The sequence below is a fragment of the Schizosaccharomyces pombe genome (assembly GCF_000002945.2).
Source record: "Schizosaccharomyces pombe strain 972h- genome assembly, chromosome: II".
Taxonomy (NCBI): domain Eukaryota; kingdom Fungi; phylum Ascomycota; class Schizosaccharomycetes; order Schizosaccharomycetales; family Schizosaccharomycetaceae; genus Schizosaccharomyces; species Schizosaccharomyces pombe.
The window spans coordinates 1,972,893-1,993,790 of record NC_003423.3 but is presented as its reverse complement, the minus strand read 5'-3'; the positions used below and the strand labels follow the sequence as shown (position 1 = coordinate 1,993,790).

The following is a 20,898-nucleotide window of genomic DNA, read 5'->3' as shown; positions in this document are numbered from 1 at the left end:
CGAGGTGCGTATGACATTCATTAAAATTATACCACTCTCGACCATAATATATAATTTAGTATACCGAAACGAAGGATCTCGGAAAGAACTAAGAAAAGGAAAACAGACGAGGGCTACTTGAAGAAAGACGCCAAATATCAATGCCCGAGAAGGATTGGATTGGGGAATTTGGTCCCTCGAAATTCAAGAGCCCAATTGATAAATTAAATCAGCTTCTTCCTGAGAGCAATGACCCTTCTATATTGTACGAAACGTCCCAGCACCTTTTGTCTGAGTTTGATAAAACACTTAATGACTCTCTGAGAGTTTTGAACCAACAAATCAATCAAGTTTCAGAGGTCCTTCCCCGATTACCTACTATGATATCTGCGCTAGATCGTGAATCAAAACGCCTTTTTGAATCTTGCGAAAAAATGGATCCTGAACCTAGTGCTCTGATGCCCCTTCAAGAATTGGAGAAAATCCGCTCAAATATTCAACTCACAATTTCACAAATTGACAATCTTACGCCTTAAATTATTTACTTGCTGTATCCTTGTGCGCTTTGGTAAGCGTGACTACATTGAGTATATGTTTCTGGTTGTTTGGTTCTTCGAAAAACTAACATAAAAAGTTAGAATATTTCATGTAAAACAAATCTTTTTCTATGATTGTATATATGCTTGTTTTCTTCCCGTTGTATATATTCGAACGGTTCATCTATCGTTTACCATTTCTTCTGAATTACCCTACAGGTTTGATTTTTTTTTGACACTCCTCCACAGTGGTACATAAACGTATTGAACCATTATTGCTTTCGATTTGTTAGAAATAATACGGTGTTTTCTGACCTTGCATAAAAATTGATTATCTTCTATAAGCTAATTCTCGATATCTGTGTTTATTTTTCATGTGTACATTGTGAGTATAGGTATATATTTCGATAGGTTGTACACATCCTTTTTTTTTTACTTTAATCCATGAAATTACTACCACTTTTGACTTCTGCTTCTCTTGTTCGAAGTTCTGGGAATGAGAGAGCAGATGTATTTTCATATTTGTTTTATTTAATATCAAATTTTACAATTTTTTTCAATTATTAATTTACCTCAATTTATTTTAATATGAAATATAGCAAACTAATCATTTTCTCAAAGTAAATAAAAACGCTTCTGTGTTGGTCAATCTCGTTATCTTTTTGATTTTTATATACAATAACATTTGCAAAACAAAATTTGCGTATCGGTTTGCTATTATTGCGAATTTTAACGTATCCTTATCAGGGTTTTGAATACTTCGCTTTAAGGAACAAACGACCTTTACCAATTTGAAGTTGTCTTTCACCAACATGCAGTCTCCTGTGTTTGTTATGAGTAAGTTGCATTTCTGGTATTAATTTAATTAACCAAAGATACAAATGGCAACCGACAGGTTGGCCACAAGGCCCAGATGTCAAATATACAAGCTGCGAAGGCTGTCGCTGATGTACGGTTTTTTTCCATCCTCTTAAGCTTTAAACTGAGGTTTGTTATATATTACGTTGCTGACATTATAGGTTATTCGAACATGTTTAGGCCCGAGAGCTATGCTTAAAATGTTGCTCGATCCAGTTGGGAGTGTTTTGCTTACAAACGATGGACATGCCATTTTACGTGAAATTGAAGTCGCACATCCGGCTGCTAAAAGCATGATTGAGCTTGCGAGAACCCAAGATGAAGAAGTTGGTGATGGCACTACTTCGGTGATTATATTGGCTGGTGAAATATTGGCCGCTGCTAGTCCATTGCTTGATCGTAAAATTCATCCCGTTGTCATGATCCGCTCGTTTAAACAAGCTTTGGAAGATGCATTATCTATTATTGATGAGATAACGTTACCCGTGAATGTCGATGACAATGCTGAAATGTTTCGTCTTATTCGAACATGTATCGGCACTAAATTAGTTGCGAGATGGAGCGATTTGATGTGTCATCTTGCTCTTCGTGCTGTCCGTACCGTTGCTTCTACTTCAAATGGTAGAATGGAAATAGACATTAAGCGTTATGCCCGTGTGGAAAAGGTCCCAGGTGGTGAAATTGAGTCAAGCTGCGTATTAGATGGTGTTATGCTTAACAAAGATGTTACACATCCCAAAATGCGTCGTCGCATAGAAAATCCAAGAATTGTCCTGTTGGATTGTCCTTTAGAGTACCGAAAAGGTGAATCTCAAACTAATATTGAAATTTCCAAAGACACCGATTGGAACCGTATTCTTGAAATTGAAGAAGAACAAGTCAAGCGTATGTGTGATTATATCATTGCAGTAAAACCTGATCTTGTCATCACTGAAAAAGGTGTATCTGACCTTGCTCAACACTACTTGTTAAAAGCTAACATTACTGCTCTGCGTCGAACACGTAAATCTGATAACAACCGTATTGCTCGTGCGTGTGGTGCCAATATCGTTAATCGTCTTGAAGATTTACGTGAGAAGGATGTAGGTACAGGCTGTGGCTTATTTTACATCGATAAATTAGGTGATGAGTATTATACCTTTTTAACAGGCTGTAAAAATCCCAAGGCATGTACTATTTTACTACGTGGACCAAGTAAAGACATTATTAATGAGGTTGAGCGCAATTTACAGGATGCTATGGCTGTAGCCAGAAATGTGTTCTTCCATCCTAAACTTTCCCCTGGCGGTGGTGCTACTGAGATGGCTGTCAGTGTTCGTCTTGCGGAAAAGGCACGTTCTATTGAGGGCGTTGCCCAATGGCCTTACCGAGCTGTTGCAGATGCTATTGAAATCATTCCTCGTACTTTAGTTCAGAATTGCGGTGCCAATCCAATTAAAGCACTTACCGAACTTCGCGCGAAACATGCGGAAGGTCAACATAGCTTTGGTATTGACGGGGAAACTGGTCGAGTTGTCGACATGCATGAGTACGGTGTTTGGGAACCTGAAGCCGTCAAATTACAGTCAATTAAGACCGCGATTGAAAGTGCTTGCCTCTTATTGCGCGTAGACGATATTGTTTCTGGTGTACGCAAGCACTCCGAATAAATTGATATGCATTAACTCTGGGCATGCCTGGTTTATTGGTTTCTTAAAAAAATATTTGGATGAGAGAAAAGTGGTAATTTCTCGTGACAGTTGCACTGTTTATGGAAGAATAAAATTGTATATGATTGAGATTCATCAGTGGCACTCGTGAAATTTAGCTTTGATTAAAATGAACGTTTTAAAAGAATGGGAAGTTTGTGACCTGTGGCGTTTGCTAGTAGTTCGATAAGATTACTTTTAGTAGAATTTTTAAATAATTGAAATGAGTTTTAAAAAGCTAAATCTTAGGGATTGCTGAAGTATTTGCCCTTTTGTTTATTCAAATACGATGGTTTACGCTACACCTCATTATCCAATATTTTTGCAAGGTGTAGAGCTTACTACTAGAAATTGAAACTTGCAACGAACCAAAAAGGATGAAGGTCAAAACAATCACCCGTGGTACTTCGTTGACACGTCTTAATGATCAAGATCCTGTTAAAAGGAATTTAGATCCATCGCTCCATCCTTTTGAACGTGCGCGTGAGTATACACGTGCATTGAATGCTACAAAGATGGACAGGATGTTCGCAGCCCCTTTTCTTGGTCAATTGGGTAGAGGACATCAAGATGGTGTTTATTCATTAGCTCGTGATACAAAAACTTTGATAGATTGTGCCAGTGGAAGTGGTGATGGTGGTATGTGATAAATAAGTGGATATAAAAAGTTTGGATGTCACTAACACATTTTCTAGCTGTAAAACTATGGGATGCTAGTGAACGTTGTGAGCGCTGGACTTCAAAGGCACATGAAGGCATTGTTAGGGGATTAGTATTCTCTAATCAAGGAGACGTTTTATCTTGCGCTTCTGATCGCTATGTTTACATGCTTAATAAACAAGATGGCAAAGTTAAAAGATCGTATTTGGGAGACTCTTCTCTTTTGGATATTGACACTAGCAAAGGAGGTGATTTATTTGCAACTAGCGGTGAAAATGTATCTATTTGGGACTATTCTCGTGATACTCCAGTAACAAAGTTTGAATGGGGAGCTGATACATTACCGGTAGTCAAATTTAACTATACGGAAACATCGGTTTTGGCTTCAGCTGGTATGGATCGATCAATCGTAATTTACGATCTCCGTACATCATCACCGTTAACCAAATTGATTACCAAATTGAGAACTAATTCAATTTCTTGGAATCCAATGGAGGCATTTAATTTTGTAGCTGGCAGTGAGGATCACAATTTGTATATGTACGATATGCGAAATTTAAAGCGGGCATTACACGTTTATAAGGATCACGTTTCTGCCGTTATGTCAGTAGATTTTTCACCGACAGGTCAAGAGTTTGTTAGTGGTTCTTATGACAAAACGATTCGAATTTACAATGTTCGGGAGGGTCATAGTCGTGATGTTTATCATACAAAACGTATGCAGCGAGTTACTGCAGTTAAATTTTCAATGGATGCACAATACATATTCTCTGGTTCCGATGATAGTAATGTTCGTCTTTGGAGAGCTCGTGCTTCTTCCCGTGCGTCAATTCGCTCTACTCGTGAGGAGAATCGCCTCAAATATCTTGACTCATTGCGAGAGCGCTATAAGCATATTCCTGAAATTCGCCGTATTGCCCGTCATCGTCATCTTCCAACTAATGTCAAAAAGGCTGCCGAAATAAAACGTGAAGAGATTAATTCTCTAAAGAGACGTGAAGAGAACATTCGCCGTCATAGTAAAAAAGGTGCCGTGCCCTATGAAAAAGAACGTGAAAGGCATGTTGTTGGTATTCAAAAATAATTCTAAGTTTCTATTTAATGGTGTTATAAAAGGTTTCTATGGTTTGGGTTTTCAAATTTTTTTCTCAGTTCAATTTTTTGATTATGGTGGAATTTATTCTCGTGTATAGTATACAATGCAACATAACAAGCAACCAATTTTACTAAGAAAAAGCAGAACAAGTCGGTTTCTTTGAATAAATATGCATCAGTTGATGATCTACAATTTCTTTTTTGAACATTGAAACTGGTTGCTGTAAAAATGTACGCAGATTTGGATCTTTGAATCTTCTAATATAAACTACGAAAAAAAAAAGATGGAACATTGACCTAAATTTTTATGTTTCGATTCATTCTTTTAATGTCGTTTCTTTTAGAAGTAGTAAGAACATATGTAAGTCAGTTCTAAGTTTATATACTCTGGTTTTAATTTCACATTTTGAATAATTAATTTATCATGGTATAAAAAAACAGCTAAATAAATAATTCAATTAAATATTATTGATGAAATGTGTAGAGTCCAATGAGTGAGTAGACTGGGCGTTTTCGTCTTCTGTCATATAGTACCTCATCGTGACCAAAATTCAGTATAATTAAACACTGTATAGTATCACAACTAAAAAAGCAATTGCTAACTCGTATTTTATCATATATATGATCTTTGGTAAAACCCACTTTCTTTCTTATAATATCCTTCGATATTCAACAAAACGATGGATGAACCGTCATAGTTATAGTCATCATGCGAAATGTACAGTGGCACAATTATTGAAGCAAAATTTACTTACGTTTGAAAACCAAAGAATTCAACCTGAAGAAGAATTGAAAGAAAATCTCACAAAGGTTGTTAATTACTTTCAAGCTCCCATTGATGTCGCCGTAGGTTATGGCAGCGGGGTCTTTAGGCAAGCTGGATATTCTCAAAAGGTAAATAGTAATTATTAATCGTTATACTCGTTTAATCTAAAACTTCTAACTTATGTCTCTGCTAGGAGAATCCCATGATTGATTTTATATTTCAGGTAGAAGACCCAGTCAAGTGGCACAAAATAAATTTGCAGCAAAACCCTTCTCATTATTCATTTGTTAAAAATTTTGGACCTGGTTTCGTGTCAACACTTCAAGAATCTTTTGGCACCGGTGTATACTACAATACACATGTGGAAGTAGAGGGAAATATAATCAAATATGGTGTTACTAGCAAAAAAGATGTTTATGAAGATCTTAAAAATTGGAATACTATGTATCTAGCGGGGCGCTTTCAAAAACCCGTAAGTTAAATAAACAGACTTCTGCTACAATTGTGGATATTAACCGAATTTGAACAAATAGGTTGTCATACTTAAAGGGGAAGATGAATTTTACAAAGAAAACTCTTATAATTTAAGTAGTGCCTTACACGTTGGCCTGTTAATGTTAGCAGACCGATTCACAGAGTTCGATCTTTACAAAACGATTGTAAGTTTATCCTACCTTGGCGATATTCGAATGTCCTTTTTCGCCGAAAATCCTCGAAAAGTTGAAAATATTGTTTCTAAGCAAATAGCTTTCTTTCGTAAGCTATATTTGCCACTATTGTATGCAGAACCTGGAGTTCATTTCATTGAATCATCAGAAGTTTTAAAATCTATGGATCCGAGTGATAATTCGCGATACCTCTCTTTCCATCAGAACATCACGAAGGATTCCATATCACGTCTTTTGAATGGACTCCCATTAAACTTGGTGAAAATTTTAGGCTTAAAACCTGACACTTCATCGTTTGAAAAGTGCGCTGAACTGATGTTAACGAACCAAATTTCGACAAGGAGTCTACTAATTAGCAAATCAATAAAAAAATTAACAAGCTTTAGTATTCTTACACAAAGTATAAAGGGAATTTTCACTGCCAGGTGTCATTCGTTCCGTTGGTATATGTCTATGCGAAGCTAAAGAAAGGGCTTCTGAGCAAATGGGGTCGCTAGCTTACTAATGAATGCAATATACATAGCATCTATTTGTTAACTACCGGTTAATTTTCTGAAGATATCTTAACATTAGTATTACAAGGATTGTTGAAGCTTATCTGTATAGTTAGACTTTCTCATATTTGAACGCTGATTTGTATCTCCATTGGCAAATCGGATTTTCGATCGTAAAGCTCTTAAAGGGATAAAGGGTTGTAGTAATTTTTGGACTTCATGTGATGAGCTGCTTTCAATAGTTGTTTACATTAAGTGCTTATTTCAACGTAGTATACATATGAAAGAGGTATAGTACAGAAACGAAAGTCATTGATTAAATAATAGCATTGGTATAATCTTACAAAAACGATTGACCTATAAAAGAGCGTATAATTACATTTTAGAACTGAAGCTTCTTGATTTAGATCGCTGATGTCCCGCGTCCGATGAAGTTATGACATGCTTCTTTTCTGGAGATCCTGAAGAAAACCCGATTGCAGCAGCTAGCCTTCTTGACCAAGATGGTTTCCTTTTGTCTGTTAACGCAGTTGATGGACGGACTGGTAGTTTACTGGAAGATCCAGAAAACGAAGAAAACCTCTTTTTAGAATTAGGAAGAGTGACCTCCAAATTAACAGAATTTCTTGCAGCGTTATGTGGAACACGCTTCTTTTCTATAATACTATTTTTTGGTTCTTCTATCGGTACAACAGCTGAAGATGAGGGATGGGATTCAATGGGAACAAATTCGCTGCTCGAAGAAATAGCTGGCTGCATGGACAGCTTCTGTAACATATTTAGTCTTTCTTCCAGACGAATAACTCGACTTTCAATCTCTTGGAGTGCCAATTGCTTAGTTTTGACTTGATCGGTGAGTAACGAGTAGGTTGTATTTAGCTTAACAAAGTCCTTATCCAATCGATTAATTTTGCTGGTTAAATCCGCCTTCTTTCCTTCTAACTCCTCTACGTTCATTTGTAACTGCCGATTATGATCGTCTAATGCAACTGATGACACTGAACGATCATCTACTTTGAAGGCATTGTTGTTCACTAACAGGAGGTTCTCTTTCTCTAAATTGTCAGCATTAGTAAGCACAGAAGCATTAATTCCAGAATTAGGGCTTGGACAGATTGCAGAGAGGCGTGCTACTTCGTTCTTAAGTAGATTCAGCTGTTCAGTAAACTCGTCAGCAGTATTTGAGGAGGCTCCAGGAAGGCAACTACCGGGCATATTAGAGGGATTTTCAGCTAGCGTCTCTGAGCGAAGCACAATATCGCGTAACTGGGCTACCAAATCTTGCTGCTCTGCTAGAATTCCCTGCTGTAAAGCCTGGTTCTCCATAGAGGGACCTAAAATAAATTTAAATGAGTCCATGGTTTCCTTGAACGAAAGCAGTTGATCGGTTTGTTCGGTCAAAGTTTGTAAAAGAGTCTCATTGCTTTGCTTGGCTAAATTCATCTGTTGAAACAGCTTATCAGCATCGAAATTCTCATATTTCGACAATGCAACAGCGAGTTTCTGATATTGAACATAAGAATTATGAAATTTCTGGAGAAGTACACCATCTTTCTCATGAACTGACAAAAGAGAATTCAAATAATCTTGTATTTCCTCTTGATCTTTGGAGTCCATCTGTTCTTCTCCACCATTAAAATTAGAATTAGAGCCATCACTGCCTACAGGCTTCCTATTATTAGTACGAAGAATCACATTATTTTGTAATCCACTCAAAATTTCTTGCTTTCTTTGAAAATTCTCGCTCAATTCGTCACCAACTTCTTTAAATCCAGCATTTATCTCTATCCAATGAGTGGAGGAGGGTGTATCAGTTTCCTCTAATCTTGCACTTAACAATTTTATACTTTCCTCTAAAGATAGCAACTTATCCTTTGACACATTAAAGTACTGCAATTCTTTCCAGTATTTTTGTAGAGAGGCTTGTAATGCGTTGTCTATATTTAAAGTTCCTTTCTTAAGATGGGCCAAACAATTTCCAAGTTCTCTACGAACCTCCAAACTGTTACCTTTATTGAGTTCTTTAATAACTTGAACAATTTGTTCTCTATCTTTAGAAGAAGCCTCTTGTAAAATTTTTTGGATTTGGTTTAGAGATTCGGTAACTTGGGTGGCATTTGCTTCAGCCGTGGGAGTTTGAAGTATTAAAGAGCGTAAGTCTTGTAAGTAATTAGCATTATCACAACTCCTCTGGTAAAGTTTATTTATTTGATTCACGACTGATCCTGTTGTGAGCGAAATTGAATTAAGCACCTCTAAATTACGAGAATCCGCTTCAGGAATTGGTAGGTAATTACGATGCGAATATGGAGATAATCGGTTAGACAAATTAGGCAAGGCTGTAGACCTAGGTATTGATGGAAGACCATCATCATGAGGGGGAGTAGGCAAATTCATAGACGGTTGCCGAAATGGGTCATTAAAACTTCCACTATTAATTACCGTTAGTACACTAGACAAAAGACGTAAAGTTTGTAAACATACTCTATTCCTTTAAGCTGACTTTTGCTTGTGAAAGCAGATTTGCTCATGCTCTGCCTCTTAGACACCTCAAGCGCTCGACCTTTAGGAGTTGGCAGTTATTAAGTGGTTGTTGATTACTGGAAAGAAGGGACGATTGAATTTTCCCATATGTAGCAATCCAAGTTGTACAAAACATTTTATTATTATTAAATTAAGTGTTAAAAATTCAAATTAATTTTATTCTTTACAAAAAGAGGTGTGGAAGTGCTTTTGCATCGCTAAGCTATAGTTACGGATTTTTGAAATTGCTAGGTATGAGGGTATTATGAATGTATACACTGCAATAAATAGATGATTTTGAAAGCTAAATTTGAGATTTATAGTGCGGCAAGAGAGAACTTGTATTGATAGATTCTCGAAGCAAATTTTAGCGAAAAGAATTTTAAAACAAAAAAATAAGGCATAAAAAAATCAAATATTGAAATACGACTGAAGCAATGCTACACTTCAGTTGAAGCAATCTTTAGGAGGGAAATTAGTAAGCTAGTGTGAAACTCCTAATCAACATTTTGTGGTAAAACCACTGTTGCAAGATGCTTTTCGAAACAAAGGGGGAGATGCATTTTCCTGAGGAAAAAGGGGGAGATTGCTGTAATCAGGATCAAAGCAATCATCCTGTTCAGTACCTATGGAATCCAAAGTGCCAAAGGTTTTCTCAACTTTGGAAATCTTTTGTTGTTCGTTTGCAAGTCGTTCAGCCTTTTCGAAAGCTTGTTCAAGATAAGAATCAAAGAAGGGATCAGATGAAGGACTTGAAGTGCTAACGGCTGCAGAACAAGGTAGCCATGTAGAACGTTGAGATGCCGATGGCTGAGCTAAGGGTTGGTCAGTTAGAGAGTTGGGAAGATCGTTTGCAAAATATTTTTGAGAATTAGTAAAGTTTGAAATATGTGAGGATTGAGTAGGAGCAGAAGTAACGGAGGACGAAGCAAAGTTAGAAGTTAGAATATTAAAATCGCGTGCCCAATGCGTATTAGAAATTTCGGACGAATTCATATTGAAAGACAGTTGGCTTGGCTTTAAAAAAGCATTTTTTCCTTGTCGAAGTACGGAAGGTTGAGATGTTGAAGAATGCTGGAAAGATTGGTACTCATTATTGAGAACATTTTGGGGAACAAAATTGCGATTGCTTGAAGACGCATATGATACATTATTATTCGATGATTGGGATAAATTCCGGAAACAAAAGTTAGAAGATTTTGAGTCAGCTGCGACAAGCTGCTGTAGTGAAGACCTTGTACAAGACTCCATATCGAAAACACTTTCTGATTTTTTAATAAATTATAACATAAAACAAATAGTACACACAAAAGGATTAGAAAAGGATAGAAAAACAATATCCGCCGACAACTATGAATTGAATTCTGTTATTGTTCTCCTTTCTTTTTTTTTTAATAAACAAAAAGATGGGAAGAAATAAATAGTTTTCGATGTTTGTTAAACGAAGAATTAGCCAATTTGAGTGTTCAATATAGTCACATTCAAAATTAGCTGAGCAAATTCAAATAAACTAAGATTAGGTTGGGTTTCTTTTCAACAATCCCGCTCTAGGATTGTATTTAAATGAAATTATTTTTAATGCTAGATAAAACAATAGAAGTAATATTGGTAAAGTTTTTCTTGATTTTGAGGAACCTTGATGCTTCTCACTCGGACGTATTGGTGATGCTATTTTGACGCTGATTTTAGTTACAGATCAACCGAAACTTTTTTTCTTCTTAGATATTGACTTCTTTGCCACAAAATACTTCTTTTAAAAACGTCTTTCCACTTTCGACTTTGACAAATAATTTTTTTCTCAAGCGAACTTTTTTTAATATACTATTCGATAGGCGAGCAAATATCCAACGTGGATCCGGGGATAAGCAAAGGCCAAATAGAGGTGCAAGATAGCTAGAAATATGATTTTTTTTCAATAAAATGAATTTTAAAATGAAGAGGACGTTGGTGGAGGATAAGTTCAGGAGGTCTGATGTGTTCCTTGGTAAGCGAGAAATAGCCTTATAATGTGGGACACTGAAGAATCAACCTTTTGATCTGCTCTGATCGAGCGGAATATGTTCGCGATGTCCGATTCCGTTTTTTTGGACTATTATACACAGGAAATTAGGGAAGTGATGGTTATGTTAGATGGCTCAAATTTAGGTCAATTAACATTTTGTGCGAATATCCAATGAAAGAAGCCGCCGATCTATTGATCCACTCTTTTCTTCCATTAAATAATTTATCGCTTACTGACTTATGAGCAGCTGTCTGAGATACTTCAAAAAGCATTTTTCTTGCTCAGATCCTACACATTTCGTTTTGGCTATCCAATGCTTGCTTATACCTTGAAAGAGTGACTCCGAATATGCGTTTGTCTTGCGCTTCCATTTTGTAACTCTCCTTATTAAACAATCGACTTCACACTATTTTTCGTCCATTAATGGGAATTGGTTGGCAACATCGATAAATAATGGAAATACTTAAACCCATGCATCAGCTATCTGCTGGGCCTACCATTTTTTGTTACATTTGCAGCTTCTTTTAAGATTTTCAGAAAAAAGTTTATTGCATTTATTAGATGAGTCTGTTGTTTGAGAGTTCTTTCTATGTTTTTGTTCCTGTTTCATACCTGCAATTGTTAAATAGAGGGAGAAGCTATATTCACAAAATTACTATTAAATTGTTTGAACTTAATGATAGTTACATACAACAATGTTTCAAGAACAGCTTAATCGAAATAATATGGATTAATGCTGATGGTACAATCAAGAAGAATTTAAAAAAGCAGTTTCTGTTTCCATCATTGCTTTCCGTTCATCTCTTTTTATCGTGTTTAGCGTTTTTCTTTCAAATGACCAACTGTAATAGGTCACTCAATTCTTTTACAATCTTTGCGAGCATACTCATGAATTATGGATTTATCTAAACATTCATTTTCCATTTTCAAAATCCTTTGTTTATTCCATACTATATAAAATAGCACCAAGAATTTCAATTTTAATTTCAAAGCACAAACATTCTTTATTATACAATTAATTAATTATTACATTTGCTTTACAAATTAGTTACAGCATATGTTCCAAATACGGTTTTTTTACAGACTTCAATTATGTTTTAAGCGCATCCCTATATTAATAACGCACGGAAATTTAGAAATCCTTTCTTTTGCTATTTATTCTTAAAAATAATTTTCTTTTTCTTTTTCCGTAGTAATCAATTCCTCGGTTGCAACTTCTATCTACTTATGTTCTGTTCTCTCTTCCTATCCTTCACCAGCTACCAACTTCAATCATTGTTGGGATAGTTGAACACATAGCCCTTTAGAGCTTTTAAACAAACTATTTAAATTAGTACTATCATACATACAATCTCTGAAGTTTCCATCATACTATTAGTTTTTCGTCACGCGTTTGCTTTGACCGACTTTCTACATACGTGAATCAGTCTGTGGTGATATAAACGCTTGAATATCTATTTAATACTTTTTTAAACCAAAAAATTAATCCAAATTAACAAAAAACATTATATTTGGTATTCATTCGTTCTACCTTCTTTTTTATCCATTACTTTTTTTTCAGGTCACTTCTCCATTCGTTTTTTAATATCGTATACTAAGGGCAAATATCATTTTCTCTTCTTACATATCTTAATTTTGTTATTTGACGTTGCTTAAAGCGTGTCATTATTATATCCATTGATTTTTTAATAATAACGTTTACACGTTGGAATAACCTTTGATTTACTACATATTTCCAACTTAATTTTACAAACTATGTCCATTGATGCGGATTTCTCCGACTATGAAGATGAAGCGTCTGGAGACGAAAACGTTTTACCTAACACAACCACCAAAAGGGTATGCAAGTGTTTGTGGAATTTATTATTATTTTAAAATACTAACAACTTTTTTAGAAAGCATCTACAACATCCTCAAAGTCTCGCGCCAAGAAGGCAAGCACTCCTGACTTAAGGCAAACTAGCTTGACATCCATGACAGCTTCTGAACAGATACCACTAGTTACCAACAACGGAAATGGAAATTCTAATGTATCTACACAGTACCAGCGTCTTACACCGAGAGAGCATGTGCTAAGACGTCCGGATACATACATTGGCAGTATTGAGCCAACGACTTCTGAAATGTGGGTCTTTGACTCTGAGAAGAACAAGCTGGATTACAAAGCAGTGACCTATGTTCCAGGCCTTTACAAGATATTTGACGAAATAATTGTCAATGCTGCTGACAACAAAGTTCGCGACCCAAACATGAATACCCTAAAGGTGACTTTGGATCCTGAAGCAAATGTCATATCAATTTATAACAATGGCAAGGGCATTCCTATAGAGATTCATGATAAAGAGAAAATTTACATCCCCGAGCTTATTTTTGGTAACTTGCTTACTTCAAGCAATTACGACGATAATCAAAAGAAGGTAACAGGAGGAAGAAATGGTTACGGCGCAAAACTTTGCAATATTTTTTCTACTGAATTTGTCGTTGAGACAGCTGATAAGGAAAGGATGAAGAAATATAAACAAACTTGGTATGACAATATGTCCAGAAAGTCTGAGCCAGTGATCACTTCTCTCAAGAAACCCGATGAATACACAAAAATTACATTCAAACCCGATTTAGCAAAATTTGGTATGGACAAGATTGATGATGATATGGTATCTATTATAAAACGCCGTATTTATGATATGGCAGGTACCGTTCGTGAAACTAAAGTTTACCTGAACAATGAACGCATCAGTATAAGTGGATTTAAGAAATATGTGGAGATGTATCTTGCTTCTGACACTAAACCTGATGAAGAGCCTCCTAGGGTAATTTATGAACATGTTAATGACCGTTGGGACGTGGCCTTTGCTGTTTCAGATGGACAGTTTAAGCAGGTTTCGTTTGTTAACAATATTTCTACCATTCGTGGAGGTACACATGTTAATTATGTTGCCAATAAAATTGTCGATGCTATAGATGAAGTCGTCAAGAAGGAGAATAAAAAGGCACCCGTTAAAGCGTTTCAAATAAAAAATTACGTACAGGTATTTGTCAATTGTCAAATAGAGAACCCATCCTTTGATTCCCAAACAAAGGAGACTCTCACCACGAAAGTTTCTGCTTTTGGCTCTCAATGCACATTAAGTGATAAATTTTTAAAAGCTATCAAAAAATCTTCTGTAGTGGAGGAGGTTTTAAAATTTGCTACCGCTAAGGCAGATCAGCAACTCAGTAAGGGCGATGGGGGTTTGCGTTCTCGTATAACGGGTTTAACCAAACTCGAAGACGCAAATAAAGCGGGTACCAAAGAATCCCATAAGTGTGTCCTTATCCTCACTGAGGGAGATTCTGCTAAATCTTTAGCTGTTTCGGGTCTCAGTGTTGTTGGTAGAGACTATTATGGAGTTTTTCCGTTAAGAGGAAAACTACTGAATGTACGGGAGGCTTCTCATTCCCAAATCCTAAATAACAAAGAAATTCAAGCTATCAAGAAAATCATGGGATTCACTCATAAAAAAACTTATACCGATGTGAAAGGTCTTCGTTATGGTCATTTAATGATTATGACAGATCAAGATCATGATGGATCACATATTAAAGGTTTAATTATTAATTATTTAGAATCCTCGTATCCTTCTCTTTTGCAAATTCCTGGATTCTTGATCCAATTTATCACACCTATCATTAAGTGCACTCGTGGCAATCAGGTTCAAGCATTTTACACTTTACCCGAGTACGAATACTGGAAGGAAGCTAATAACAATGGACGTGGTTGGAAAATTAAATACTACAAGGGTTTGGGAACAAGTGACCATGACGATATGAAAAGTTATTTTTCAGACCTTGATCGTCACATGAAGTACTTTCATGCCATGCAGGAGAAGGATGCTGAATTAATTGAAATGGCATTTGCCAAGAAAAAGGCCGATGTGCGTAAGGAATGGCTTAGAACGTATCGACCTGGTATATATATGGATTATACTCAACCTCAGATTCCGATTGATGACTTCATTAATCGAGAGCTTATCCAATTCAGTATGGCTGATAATATCCGTTCGATTCCTTCAGTAGTAGATGGCTTGAAGCCTGGTCAGCGTAAAGTTGTCTATTATTGTTTTAAACGCAATCTCGTCCATGAAACTAAAGTCAGTAGACTTGCCGGCTATGTTGCTAGTGAAACTGCATACCACCATGGCGAGGTTTCGATGGAGCAAACTATAGTTAATCTTGCCCAAAATTTTGTTGGCAGTAACAACATTAATTTGCTGATGCCTAATGGACAATTCGGTACACGATCTGAGGGTGGAAAAAATGCATCGGCTTCAAGGTATCTAAATACAGCTTTATCACCCTTAGCACGTGTTTTATTTAATTCCAATGATGACCAGCTTCTTAATTACCAAAACGACGAAGGCCAGTGGATTGAACCAGAGTATTATGTGCCAATTCTTCCCATGGTACTTGTCAATGGAGCCGAAGGTATTGGTACTGGCTGGTCTACTTTTATTCCTAATTATAACCCTAAGGATATAACTGCTAATTTAAGACATATGCTTAATGGCGAGCCTTTGGAAATTATGACTCCCTGGTACCGCGGCTTTCGTGGAAGTATAACGAAAGTTGCGCCTGACAGGTACAAAATATCTGGTATAATTAACCAAATTGGTGAAAACAAAGTAGAAATTACTGAATTGCCTATACGATTTTGGACTCAGGATATGAAGGAGTATCTGGAGGCTGGTCTTGTTGGTACGGAAAAAATTCGTAAATTCATCGTGGACTATGAAAGCCATCACGGTGAAGGAAATGTTCACTTTAATGTCACGCTTACCGAAGCTGGCATGAAAGAAGCATTAAATGAATCCTTGGAAGTTAAGTTTAAACTGTCGCGTACTCAAGCAACGAGTAATATGATTGCTTTTGATGCATCTGGACGGATCAAGAAGTATGACAGTGTTGAAGATATTTTGACCGAGTTTTACGAAGTACGTTTAAGGACATACCAGAGACGTAAAGAGCATATGGTTAATGAATTGGAAAAAAGGTTTGATAGATTTTCAAATCAAGCGCGGTTTATTCATATGATTATAGAGGGGGAGCTTGTAGTTTCAAAAAAGAAGAAAAAGGATCTCATTGTGGAGCTGAAGGAAAAGAAGTTTCAACCTATCAGTAAACCAAAGAAAGGGCATTTGGTTGATTTAGAAGTTGAAAATGCTCTTGCTGAAGAAGAACAATCTGGTGATGTTTCGCAAGACGAGGATTCAGATGCCTACAATTACCTTCTTTCAATGCCTTTATGGTCTTTGACCTATGAACGGTATGTGGAACTTCTCAAGAAAAAGGACGAAGTAATGGCCGAACTGGATGCTTTGATTAAAAAAACTCCTAAAGAATTGTGGCTTCATGATTTGGATGCATTTGAGCATGCTTGGAATAAGGTTATGGATGATATTCAGAGAGAAATGTTAGAAGAAGAGCAATCCTCTAGAGATTTTGTAAATCGAACGAAAAAGAAGCCTCGAGGTAAATCCACTGGTACTAGGAAACCCAGGGCTATTGCCGGATCCTCCTCAAGTACTGCTGTTAAAAAAGAAGCTAGCAGCGAATCCAAACCATCTACAACAAATCGAAAGCAACAAACTTTACTTGAGTTCGCAGCGTCGAAAGAACCTGAGAAATCATCTGACATAAACATTGTCAAGACAGAGGATAACTCTCATGGCTTATCAGTTGAAGAAAATCGCATATCTAAGAGCCCGGGATTGGATAGCAGTGATAGTGGAAAATCAAGAAAAAGAAGTCAATCTGTTGACTCTGAAGACGCAGGTAGTAAAAAACCCGTCAAAAAAATAGCAGCCTCGGCGTCTGGAAGAGGAAGAAAGACTAATAAACCAGTTGCTACTACCATATTTTCTTCAGACGATGAAGATGATTTGTTGCCTAGCAGTTTGAAACCTTCCACCATAACATCCACGAAGGCTTCTGCGAAGAATAAAGGGAAAAAAGCAAGCTCGGTAAAGAAACAATCACCTGAAGATGACGATGATGATTTTATTATTCCAGGTAGTAGTTCAACTCCAAAAGCTAGTTCGACTAACGCAGAGCCACCAGAAGATTCAGATTCTCCGATTAGAAAGAGGCCAACCAGAAGAGCAGCGGCTACAGTGAAAACACCTATTTACGTTGATCCCTCGTTTGATAGCATGGATGAACCCAGCATGCAAGATGATTCTTTTATCGTCGATAACGATGAGGATGTAGACGATTATGATGAGAGTGATTAGCTTCTAAAATTTGGTGTTTTCAAACGCTATTTACAGTACAATCTGAAAAAATTGGATGAACATTGTAAATGGTAGGATACGAGTTCCAATTAATGTATTTTTTAAGTATTACACTTAGCTTATTAATTTTATATATACATTCTACCTCTGTGGGTTTAAAGACAACTCGTACACATACTCAAATTATTTATGAACATTATAATGCATATTCGTACTGTCTATTAAACATTTTTTTGACATTAAAAATTTCGTTTACTAACGTAGAAAGCGCTGATAATTGAGGCTACTATTTTAATATCTAGAAACAAAGATTCATTAATTAATTAAGTAAGCTCCAGGATACTTGTATATTTCGTTAAAAAAGCGCAATTTCAACAATTCCTATGAACATCCATGATTTCATCACAAAATCAAACATATCAGGATTTAACGTGAATTATTTGCTTTCTTGTGATTTTCATCTGATTTCTGGTCATTTACGTTACTGTAAACAAGCTTTTTAAAAAAAGGATTTTTTACGCAATATTATCGATATCCCAATCTGTAGTATAAAAAGTGCAACAGTGTTGAGTTTCCCGAAACCAGGCATTTTTGCGGTAGGGTCTGAAACTTTCACGAAACCATTTCACAACAAAACTTCTTCAACAACATGTGTGCAAAGAAAATCGTCGTCTTACCAGGAGACCATATTGGCCCTGAAATTGTTGCTTCTGCCTTGGAGGTTTTGAAAGTCGTTGAGAAGAAGCGACCTGAGTTAAAACTCGAGTTTGAAGAACACAAGATTGGAGGTGCCTCTATTGATGCCTATGGAACCCCTTTGACTGACGAGACTGTGAAGGCTTGTTTGGAAGCTGACGGTGTTCTTTTGGGTGCCGTTGGTGGTCCTGAATGGACCAACCCCAATTGTCGTCCTGAGCAAGGTTTATTGAAGCTTCGTAAGAGTATGGGTGTTTGGGCCAACCTTCGACCTTGCAACTTTGCCAGCAAGTCTTTAGTCAAGTACAGCCCTTTGAAGCCTGAAATCGTTGAAGGTGTCGATTTTTGTGTTGTACGAGAACTTACTGGAGGTTGTTACTTTGGTGAGCGCACTGAGGACAACGGATCGGGTTATGCTATGGACACTTGGCCTTACAGTTTGGAAGAAGTTTCTCGTATTGCTCGTTTGGCTGCTTGGTTAGCTGAAACTTCCAACCCTCCTGCTCCCGTCACATTACTCGACAAAGCTAATGTTTTGGCAACTTCTCGTCTTTGGCGCAAGACTGTAGCTAAGATTTTTAAGGAGGAATATCCTCACCTTACCTTAAAAAACCAGCTCATTGACTCCGCAGCCATGCTTTTGGTCAAGAGCCCTCGTACACTTAACGGTGTTGTTTTGACTGACAACTTGTTTGGTGACATTATTTCAGATGAGGCTTCTGTCATTCCTGGTAGCTTGGGCCTTTTGCCTTCTGCCTCCCTTTCCGGTGTGGTAGGAAAATCAGAAGAAAAGGTTCATTGTTTGGTTGAGCCCATTCACGGTAGCGCTCCCGATATCGCTGGCAAGGGCATTGTTAATCCTGTTGGTACAATTTTATCTGCTTCCCTTCTCCTTCGTTATGGTTTGAATGCTCCTAAGGAGGCTGAAGCTATCGAAGCCGCCGTACGCAAGGTCTTGGATGATACTTCAATTGGTGGACGTGGTCTTTATACTCGCGATTTGGGAGGTGAGGCTTCTACCGCTGATATTACTAAGGCTGTTGTTGAAGAACTTGAAAAAATTTTGTAATAGGGTTTAATGTAGAATAAATTCATATGATTTGATTTGACCTAATTTTTATTGATTAATTGTGTCGCATATTTATTATCGTTAAAAATGCAATTGACAAAAGCGTAAATTTTAAGGCTCTAATGTTTTTTCTTTTGGTATGTTATAGTCAAGCAAAGATGTATTAAGTTGCAAAAGCATGGAATTGATTTACGACATCCGTTCAACTTTATGACCGAGTTGTCGCTGTGTACTTACTCTTTTTTTACTATGAAAAGTTTCAAACATAATATCATTAATTATTTCTTTTTAAACGAAGTAACCTGTAACATAAATAATAGGGGAAAAGAAGAAAAAAACCATAAAAATTCGAGAACGTAACAATTATTATTGTAACGATGACAACCCGATTCTTTGAGAGAGCCAGAGACATGACTTTTGCATTACCGTAATTGGTTTCTACTTATGAATTGTAAACTTGTGTAGGGAATTTCATCCACAGCTATCGCGGGCTGCTCTCTGCATCAGTGTTAGCACATTTTATATTAATGAAGATTTTGCTATGCAAAATACGTACATTTCTGGCGCATATATTTTTATCAAACGAACATGACTATCCTTTCCACTTTGATGGTTCGCAAGTATTTTGATTTGTATTAAATGCACATCTAACAAGCCATTTCGCCCAAAATCACCAACTGGCACATGTACCCAACCAGTTGGTTCCTCGACTTGAACTGTTGTAACAATTTCCAAATCTTGAAACCCTGTCCCAGCTGATATTCGCAAAGTACTGGGAGTATAAGATTCATCAAGGGTGTATTGAAGGTACATACTCACATACTTAATCGATACTCGCTTTACAAATTTAATATGGATGGTATGAGGTTGAGAGCCGTCAGACCTTAAAGACAAAGAAAATTATAGTTAGTAAAACATTTTCTTCCCTGACTATATTTATACAAATACACTTACTGCCAATATGTATCGATATTATCATCCCGCACCAAGCGTATAGGAAATCCGGATTTTTCGCTCGAGCAGGTCCATTGAGCCAAATTTCCAATATCAACGAACCCTTCTGTTGATTTTTGCGTCTCAGACTTTTGTTTTTTCAATGCTTCTTGTCGAATTTGCGCCATAAGCTAAATGTAAACAATGCGGACTTGTGAGATGTTGACATAACGTCCTCCCAAGGCTTCCTTATCTATATTTACAAATGTGTACGCTATACAACCATTAAACGGTTCTCAATAATTATAATAAAGTGTTGTTAGAGAATAATGTCGAGTGCACAAGTTTCAAAAATTCACTCCTCTGATATACTAATAAAAAAGTCTAGCGCTGGTTAGCTGAAGAATCAAGTACCTTTTATGGAACGTAAAGAGCGACGTGTACTCGTTGTGAGCATACATTACTAATAGAATAGTTCGTTAATATATATTCAAACCAGAAAAACAATGTAAGTTATAGTACTACAGATAAACAGGCTTTTTAGTTTTTATTGACTCAACATACACAGATATACCTGTCTATTGTTGGCTTAAATCCAACTTCTTTAAAAGACTTATTGCAGCAGTAGGGAAAAAGAATTGTGTAACGCTTATATCATGCAG

General features: G+C 36.6%; 9 protein-coding genes and 15 long non-coding RNA genes across 24 annotated transcripts; 11 read left to right on the top strand and 13 right to left on the bottom strand.

Moving 5' to 3' along the window:
• Positions 1-129: 129 nt before the first annotated feature.
• SPOM_SPBC1A4.11C (uncharacterized protein) lies at positions 130-1,119 on the top strand. Its single transcript, NM_001021714.3, has one exon. The coding sequence runs from the start codon at positions 141-143 to the stop codon at positions 513-515; it is 375 nt and encodes a 124-aa protein (NP_595811.1). The 5' UTR covers positions 130-140; the 3' UTR covers positions 516-1,119.
• On the bottom strand, positions 258-599 carry SPOM_SPNCRNA.5442. The gene has a single exon (NR_194797.1). It is a non-coding gene; the product is annotated as a non-coding RNA (long non-coding RNA).
• Positions 1,120-1,314: 195 nt separating the features above from the next.
• Positions 1,315-3,375, top strand: cct3 (chaperonin-containing T-complex gamma subunit Cct3). The gene is made up of 3 exons (NM_001021713.3): positions 1,315-1,352; positions 1,391-1,464; positions 1,535-3,375. Exons 1-3 carry the CDS (start codon positions 1,328-1,330, stop codon positions 3,020-3,022), a joined length of 1,587 nt encoding a protein of 528 aa, NP_595810.1. The 5' UTR covers positions 1,315-1,327; the 3' UTR covers positions 3,023-3,375.
• Positions 2,404-2,998, bottom strand: SPOM_SPNCRNA.5441. Its single transcript, NR_194796.1, has one exon. It is a non-coding gene; the product is annotated as a non-coding RNA (long non-coding RNA).
• A 46-nt stretch (positions 3,376-3,421) lies between the features above and the next one.
• On the top strand, positions 3,422-5,293 carry sof1 (U3 snoRNP-associated protein Sof1). The gene is made up of 2 exons (NM_001021712.3): positions 3,422-3,700; positions 3,757-5,293. The coding sequence occupies exons 1-2, from the start codon at positions 3,439-3,441 to the stop codon at positions 4,803-4,805; spliced, it is 1,311 nt and encodes a 436-aa protein (NP_595809.1). The 5' UTR covers positions 3,422-3,438; the 3' UTR covers positions 4,806-5,293.
• On the bottom strand, positions 4,083-4,662 carry SPOM_SPNCRNA.5440. The gene has a single exon (NR_194795.1). It is a non-coding gene; the product is annotated as a non-coding RNA (long non-coding RNA).
• Positions 4,766-5,020, bottom strand: SPOM_SPNCRNA.5439. Its single transcript, NR_194794.1, has one exon. It is a non-coding gene; the product is annotated as a non-coding RNA (long non-coding RNA).
• blt1 (ubiquitin domain-like protein Blt1) lies at positions 5,239-9,325 on the bottom strand. The gene is made up of 3 exons (NM_001356242.2): positions 9,229-9,325; positions 6,646-9,175; positions 5,239-6,595 (listed from the first exon to the last, which is right to left on the bottom strand). Exons 1-2 carry the CDS (start codon positions 9,273-9,275, stop codon positions 7,120-7,122), a joined length of 2,103 nt encoding a protein of 700 aa, NP_001342740.1. The 5' UTR covers positions 9,276-9,325; the 3' UTR covers positions 5,239-6,595; positions 6,646-7,119.
• Positions 5,344-6,965, top strand: tam41. The gene is given in 5 exon segments (NM_001021711.4): positions 5,344-5,710; positions 5,776-6,054; positions 6,116-6,672; positions 6,674-6,689; positions 6,691-6,965. Coding segments are annotated over 5 exon segments (1,182 nt in total). The 5' UTR covers positions 5,344-5,437; the 3' UTR covers positions 6,748-6,965.
• SPOM_SPNCRNA.5438 lies at positions 7,127-7,548 on the top strand. The gene has a single exon (NR_194793.1). It is a non-coding gene; the product is annotated as a non-coding RNA (long non-coding RNA).
• Positions 7,683-8,055, top strand: SPOM_SPNCRNA.5437. Its single transcript, NR_194792.1, has one exon. It is a non-coding gene; the product is annotated as a non-coding RNA (long non-coding RNA).
• SPOM_SPNCRNA.5436 lies at positions 8,618-9,408 on the top strand. Its single transcript, NR_194791.1, has one exon. It is a non-coding gene; the product is annotated as a non-coding RNA (long non-coding RNA).
• On the bottom strand, positions 9,371-11,390 carry SPOM_SPBC1A4.04 (uncharacterized protein). The gene has a single exon (NM_001021709.3). The coding sequence runs from the start codon at positions 10,516-10,518 to the stop codon at positions 9,769-9,771; it is 750 nt and encodes a 249-aa protein (NP_595806.1). The 5' UTR covers positions 10,519-11,390; the 3' UTR covers positions 9,371-9,768.
• On the top strand, positions 9,950-10,490 carry SPOM_SPNCRNA.5435. The gene has a single exon (NR_194790.1). It is a non-coding gene; the product is annotated as a non-coding RNA (long non-coding RNA).
• A 187-nt stretch (positions 11,391-11,577) lies between the features above and the next one.
• Positions 11,578-12,352, bottom strand: SPOM_SPNCRNA.384. Its single transcript, NR_150780.1, has one exon. It is a non-coding gene; the product is annotated as a non-coding RNA (long non-coding RNA).
• A 171-nt stretch (positions 12,353-12,523) lies between these two features.
• top2 (DNA topoisomerase II) lies at positions 12,524-17,630 on the top strand. The gene is made up of 2 exons (NM_001021708.3): positions 12,524-13,108; positions 13,165-17,630. Exons 1-2 carry the CDS (start codon positions 13,025-13,027, stop codon positions 17,536-17,538), a joined length of 4,458 nt encoding a protein of 1,485 aa, NP_595805.1. The 5' UTR covers positions 12,524-13,024; the 3' UTR covers positions 17,539-17,630.
• Positions 13,135-15,805, bottom strand: SPOM_SPNCRNA.5434. Its single transcript, NR_194789.1, has one exon. It is a non-coding gene; the product is annotated as a non-coding RNA (long non-coding RNA).
• Positions 15,957-16,301, bottom strand: SPOM_SPNCRNA.5433. Its single transcript, NR_194788.1, has one exon. It is a non-coding gene; the product is annotated as a non-coding RNA (long non-coding RNA).
• Positions 16,488-17,029, bottom strand: SPOM_SPNCRNA.5432. Its single transcript, NR_194787.1, has one exon. It is a non-coding gene; the product is annotated as a non-coding RNA (long non-coding RNA).
• SPOM_SPNCRNA.5431 lies at positions 17,186-17,554 on the bottom strand. Its single transcript, NR_194786.1, has one exon. It is a non-coding gene; the product is annotated as a non-coding RNA (long non-coding RNA).
• A 236-nt stretch (positions 17,631-17,866) lies between the features above and the next one.
• SPOM_SPNCRNA.5430 lies at positions 17,867-19,299 on the bottom strand. Its single transcript, NR_194785.1, has one exon. It is a non-coding gene; the product is annotated as a non-coding RNA (long non-coding RNA).
• On the top strand, positions 18,117-19,401 carry leu1 (3-isopropylmalate dehydrogenase Leu1). The gene has a single exon (NM_001021706.4). It carries the CDS (start codon positions 18,188-18,190, stop codon positions 19,301-19,303), a length of 1,116 nt encoding a protein of 371 aa, NP_595804.2. The 5' UTR covers positions 18,117-18,187; the 3' UTR covers positions 19,304-19,401.
• Positions 19,402-19,525: 124 nt separating this feature from the next.
• On the bottom strand, positions 19,526-20,429 carry apc10 (anaphase-promoting complex substrate recognition subunit Apc10). The gene is made up of 3 exons (NM_001021705.3): positions 20,258-20,429; positions 19,860-20,186; positions 19,526-19,801 (listed from the first exon to the last, which is right to left on the bottom strand). Exons 1-3 carry the CDS (start codon positions 20,422-20,424, stop codon positions 19,726-19,728), a joined length of 570 nt encoding a protein of 189 aa, NP_595803.1. The 5' UTR covers positions 20,425-20,429; the 3' UTR covers positions 19,526-19,725.
• Positions 19,671-20,702, top strand: SPOM_SPNCRNA.5429. The gene has a single exon (NR_194784.1). It is a non-coding gene; the product is annotated as a non-coding RNA (long non-coding RNA).
• Positions 20,703-20,898: the final 196 nt, after the last annotated feature.